The sequence below is a fragment of the Alosa sapidissima genome, chromosome 1 (assembly GCF_018492685.1).
Source record: "Alosa sapidissima isolate fAloSap1 chromosome 1, fAloSap1.pri, whole genome shotgun sequence".
NCBI classification, from domain to species: Eukaryota; Metazoa; Chordata; class Actinopteri; order Clupeiformes; family Clupeidae; genus Alosa; species Alosa sapidissima.
Genome location: NC_055957.1, coordinates 50,201,958 through 50,208,135, shown reverse-complemented (window position 1 = coordinate 50,208,135; position 6,178 = coordinate 50,201,958). Strand labels below are relative to the sequence as shown.

General features: G+C 42.3%; 1 protein-coding gene across 1 annotated transcript in view; it reads right to left on the bottom strand.

Moving 5' to 3' along the window:
- Nucleotides 1–1,529: 1,529 nt before the first annotated feature.
- egfra (epidermal growth factor receptor a (erythroblastic leukemia viral (v-erb-b) oncogene homolog, avian)) overlaps nucleotides 1,530–6,178 on the bottom strand; it is a 46,459-nt gene continuing 41,810 nt past the window's right edge. Inside the window, exons 26-28 of the mRNA XM_042101004.1 lie at nucleotides 4,152–4,193; nucleotides 3,690–3,783; nucleotides 1,530–3,248 (exon numbers count right to left, since the gene is read on the bottom strand). Coding sequence (XP_041956938.1) covers nucleotides 2,824–3,248; nucleotides 3,690–3,783; nucleotides 4,152–4,193 — 561 coding nt within the window. The 3' untranslated portion in view covers nucleotides 1,530–2,823. The remainder of the gene's footprint in view (nucleotides 3,249–3,689; nucleotides 3,784–4,151; nucleotides 4,194–6,178) is intronic.

Below are 6,178 nucleotides of genomic sequence, written 5' to 3'. Positions count from 1 at the left end.
ATTTATCAGTAATGAGAATTATTGTGGATCATGCTACCATAACATTCAAATAAAGTTATATTAAATTGTTTTATTATAATACTTCACATTCTATTCAGTCACTAAAATAAAAAATAAAAAATCAACCAAATGAGGTAGGCCCTAGATCATATTTTGATGTAAGTTTGAAAGGCTTTGTGAGATTCACCCAAGTGGAATGCATTTCAGAGACAAATTAAGAATTAATCTTGAAATAGCATGGACACTTGGTCTTTTGTGATATAAAAAGTGGCCTAGTCTGCAGTGCGTAATGCCCCACATGAATCTTGCTGAATAATATACAAATGTTGTCATATATTTGCCTTATAACAATTCAAAGATATATTAAATGCAGTCAATATATTGCCTACTTTTCAAAAAACTTTGAAATGTGTTGTTTGTCAGTCAACCGATGCTTCTCATTCTCTATGACAATATGCAACAGGAATCCTGTTAGTCGCCTACAATTTTTTAAATGTGTGAGTAATCCATCTTCCCCTGCTTTGGAAAACTGTTTTGGGAACAGTGGCCTTCTGATCTGATTTAATCCTGATACAATCATACTAATTGTGTTAGGCTCTGTCAAAGATCAATCCATAACCTGTGAGAGGCTGTCAGATAGACAATATGGTTGTTTGTAAGTCTGATTGCAAGAGTGGATTGCATCAGAGATATGAGGCGGATTTACATATCATTGGGCTGTAGCAGGATTTTCAATAGAGTTTAATATAAAGGGTGCTATGAATGGCAACTGAAACAAAAAAGTCTAATGCCCATCATGGGGTTAAATGCCTCCTCCCGTTTTGCAGTAGCCTACTGAGGATGAGCAAATATAAACAGAAGGGAAACAGAAAAGGGTCCAATGATGAATAACAGATTGAATAGATGAAGATAACTGGTTGCTGCTTGGAAGGAACAACAGAAGGGAGAGTTACGCAACAATACACTATATGAGATCTGTTCTCTAATGTTTCTCCTAATCTCCACCTAACTTAATCATGAAGGTTTCACATGACGTTGTGTAGTAAGAGTAAAAGTAGTAGTTGTTGTATTAGCTTCCTACAACATTTGTTAACAACAGAGCAGTTCCACCACACTGTCAGACTCACTTAGAGATGAAAATCCAGTTCAAACTCTTATTTGAATTGTAGTTTTTATTTCAGGTATATGGGTGATCCAAGTTACACTGCAAGATCCACTAGGTGACAGAGAGCCACCCTTAATTTGAAAGCAACAGGCAATGTAGATAATGGCAAAGAGACTCTGTCCTTGTGGTATGGGTGTTTTGAATCGAGAGAGCAGAATTCTTCCTTCATTTGGGAAGCAAACGGTATGATGCTCTTGCATGTATCGTGAATTTACAAAACCGTTAAAGTGCTCCACTCTGCACATGCTGCAGAACATTCTGCAAAGTATGTTCTGCAGCATATATACTGTGGTAGCCATGATGAAACTGTAGCCTGTAGTTTCATATGTGTGGGAGAAAATGTGATGGATGAAGACAAGACAGGTTCAATAAAAAACGTTATGCTTTATTTCACTTCGGAAATAAATAATTACAGCTGAGCTCAGATGCAACTAAAGTGTGGACATTTATAATTTGCATGGATGCAGCTTGGGTAGATGAACTTGTATAGAATCAGATATATTGACAGACTTTGAATCAGCTTTATGATGCATAACTCTGCAACACAGAATTATGACAATGTGCAACACATATTTTCATATGTCAAATGAAACCTGTCTTGTACACCTAATTTTAAAAAGTGATAATCTGAAGTGCGCTCAATACTGGCTTTGAATATGAAGAAGGAAGTACACATACTGTAAATAACCCTGTACATTGTTTCACGTTTCAATTAATGAATGACATAGAAGAGAAGCGTTCTTATCTAGATGCCAAGTCTCCAGCATCAGACAAATACAAGTACCATTGGTATGTTGATGTATGGGTATATGACATTCAAAAGGTATCTATGTAAAGAGACAGTGACGATGTCTTTTTACAGCTACATGAAAGTACCAATGATAAGTGAGAGCCCTACCTCTGCCAAATAAAATTGACACTTTTTAGTATCATTCACAGTAAAGAAATATCTGCCATGTTTTACATGAAGGTTCCCTTAACTCACATGTGAATGCAAGTAATATAAAAGCATTAACTACAGATGTTAATATTTCTCAGAAAACAGAACTTAATGCTTTTTGAAATGTCCACTGATGCTTTAACTCATACAGTATGAGTTAAGGGAACTATAAGTGATATATAATTATATATAATATAATTATATAATATATAATTATATATATAATTGTAATATAAATCTTTGACAAGTTTTAGGTTAGAGCCTCATCACTAAGTCAAACATACTGGTCACAGGGCAACACAGTGCACATATAGATATTACAATGAGTTATAGAGATATGTGTTTTATTTGTGTGCAGCTACAAAAGTTCTTAAAGTTCTTTGGGTGCTGGAGACTGCACTCCTAAAAAGACCAAACCACCAGCATCCTGGAACAGAAGGTCATGGTCTTTCTGTGGCAACAGTCAAGAGTAGTACAGAGAAGTTCACTAGCTCACAGAAGCATTGGTCAGCGTTCAAGGAAAAGCATGAACCTCCTCCTTCACAAAGTCTGGCGAACCAGTGTCTTGGCATGCCAGTCCAAGCAAGCTCTGGAGAGCCACCAGCATTATGTCCAGACTAGTCGTCTCCCACAAGATCCGGGAGCTAAGCCACATGCTAGCCCTACCATCCCCACCCACTCCACCCCCGGCTGTCAATCTGCGAGACCACATGGAATGCTAGTGGACCTCCAGGGGGCCAGCTAAGCCCAGGTACTCCACGTTCTCAGCCGCCGGGAGGTGTCCGTTAAGCTTGGGCTTGACCGCCACCATTGGGCAGAAATCTTGCTGATAGTCTGGGTTATCCATGCTGTTCTGGGGGTTGAACAGCGGCTGGTCCATGAGGCCGAGCTCACTGGAGGAGAGAGAGAGGAGGCCGTTCTGGGAGGTGTTGAGATACTCAGGGGCAGCGGGGGAAGCTGTTGCGGCAGGGGCAGTGGGGGTGACCCCTGCCGTGGCCCCTGCGGGCTCCTTGAAGTAGTTGAGGTACTCCTCCTCTGTCTCGTCGAGCACCTCAATGGGGAGGAGGCTGCGTGGGGGTCCTGGATGCTGATAATTGGGGTTGGCCATGTCTGACGTGCTGCAGCCATTCTGGTTCATATATTCTGCACAAGAGATGACACAGCATAAGACACTCTATTTGATCCACAATTCATCAATAATATGGCTGTGGCATATAACAGTTCTGAATACATAAAATAAATAAATAATAATACATCAAATAACAAATTTGAGAATATTTGATTTTATGAGAGGTAATAAATCAACATTTTAAATAACTATAGTATAAATAGTTAGACACAAGCATCAATGCAAAGAGGCTTGCGCAACTATCAGAGCACAACCATGTCCACTAGAGGTCCCTATTTCACCAAAGACAAGAGAGGGACTATAAAACAAACAATATGCACTTCAGTGATAAACTCTTTCCCCAGATAGAGTGAGCAGCTTGAGACTGCTCAGCTACTCATCCCACATTCCTCTGCACTGATGACCCTGTGAGGTCAGAGACACCCGTTGTGTCGGTGACTTTGAGAGACACTTGCCTGGGGCTGGCTGGAAGTCTCCGTCCAGGAACCGGTCGGTGGGGTCGGGGATGTAACGCAACACCAGGCTGTTCTCCCTGGCCGGCACGGCACTCTGCAGGAAATCAGACTCAGTGACTAGGTTGCTCAGAACGTCTCATCTGTCAACTCACGACGACTCTGACGATATGTAGACACGCTTGTATAAGAATGCTGCACTGAAACCATGTTGTGCCAGGCATGCAAATGTTTTCAGGTTCAGTTAAGAGCCACACTGGATTGCCAGGTGTACATATGATTATAATGCATTCTTTGCACGTGAGTGTATGTTCATATCTCTTGTATCACAGGTCTGTCTATGCACCTGTACCACTGTACCATCTAGAGTTTCTGAAAGAGAGATTGAGATTGACATGACTGCATAACAATGGGTGGGTTTATGTGGAGCACCAGAGACAGGCAGTGTTGTCATGGTCCACTTACCCCATTCCTGTTATGGCACGTCTCAATGCTGCTGTTCAGACTCTGTGACAAGAGAGACAGGTAGGGTCATGTTCACAGACCGGTGTTGGGCTTTTACATGTCAATGTGTGCTCTGTGTACAACCCAGCTTAGTGTGAATACGCTTTATGACAGAGGGAGTTAACAGCACACATAGTTTCATCTCACGGTCGCCCAAGAGGAATTTTCAGGGCGGGTTATTTACCGGAGCACACAGCAAAAAATCATTCTAGACAGTTCCCAAGACAGTATGTGGGATACAATTAAATACACTTCCCATTTCATTAGAGAAATGAATTAGGTAATGCAAACAAATGTATTTCACTTTGAGATTGCTGAAGTGGGCACAACACCTTGCTGTTTTTAATGGCATGAAATATCCGTCATATAGCCTATGTGCGTTTCAAAACATCCGTACCCTAAATAACCTCCTTCCACAAAAGCAGCAGGAGCAGCAGCAACAGCAGCAGTGCCCAACCTTCCCACCAAACAGACAGCACGGCGCTTTCCGAAGTGAGTTAAACAAGCTGAAAAGGCCGCCATCTGTCAGCGCCACTCCAGCCTTAAATGGCCATATCCCAGTGACAGCGTTATATAATTTGGCTCCTTTTTTTTCTTCTTCTGCGAGCTGTGGCGCTGTTTCTGCCAAGAACGAGTGCAGGAACGACAGAAAAGAAAGGAAAAGAAAAAAAAAACCTGGGCCTGCGAAGGCAATCAAAGTTGAAAGGAAAGGCGGCAGAGTTCTCCTGCACTCAGCAGTGGGCTGGGGTCCAGCTAGACCGGGGTGGGGCGGGGAGAGGAGAGGAGTGGAGCAGGCTTGCGGCCCTCTGAACCCTTTCGCAGACACGCGCGCCACTCTCCCATCAAAACAGCCATTAATCAGGGGCACCTGGGAGGAAGCGGAGGCTTCAGCTGGAACCAGCGCTCAAAGAGAAGTGGAACCTCGTTCTTGGAACGACATCACATCACAACAGGAAGTGGCGACGACCGAGGCCAAGTGCAGGGAAAGCCAGGTACCCTGATTTTCACATCGGCGAAGGTGCTCTACTTGATGTTGCTGAGATGTTACCATGTTACTGACTCTGCAAAAGAGCTCTTTGTGTGCTGTGCTCTAAGTGGTAAAAGTCATATTAAAACAGCACATTATCTAAATGTCTGCAGCACAGATGCAGCTGCCCCAACATTTCCGGTAAATTTCCGGAAACTTACCATGGGAAGTTAAGTTGTGGAATTTTGGAAATATTCCAAATGGGAAACTTTGGAATTAAAGGAACTCATGGAATTAAAGGAAATTATGGGAATTAATGGGAATTTACGGGAATTAACTGGGAATTTTGGGTAATTCATACAAACTGTTTAGTATACAAACATTAACATTTTGTTTCGCAATAAGCAATATGATTTGTAAGTTGGTATTTTCGCTTAGCCAAATTCCTTTTAGGCAAGTCCCTCCACTCGGCGGCCATATTGCAACGCTTTTTGGGCACTCATCGGGCATCCTATTCGGCAGAAATGCGCGTGCGCAACGCTTCACAACACCAACCTTGCTCCAGCGAGTTCACAACACATGATTGGCACGATATCTTCACAACACACCACATGAATGGCTCAATGTATTCACATGTCGACGTTTTGCCGAGGAAGGGATCGGGTATGTGTAGACAACGGCGTTACAAATTAACCCCATGCATTTCTATGGAGGATTTTTTGAGTGATGTGTCTCCTCATTGGAAAGTCTCTGGCTTAGCATACAAAGCTAGCTAGCATGCTAGCGGGAATCCCATTCTCTGCCTATGGTTTACTAGCGTGCTAAACTAGCAACACTGAACTGCCCAAGATACATTACACCACTCAACAACAAAATCCAATTGGTTGGAACATTTTTTTCCCATGCATATGAACGCACCATAGGTTTTCTTTATGTCTAGCAGCCTATGCCTATTGCTGTGTGCATGTGATCGACATATGTGCAGGGTAGAAATTCGACTGAAATTGTATTAAATCAGAAA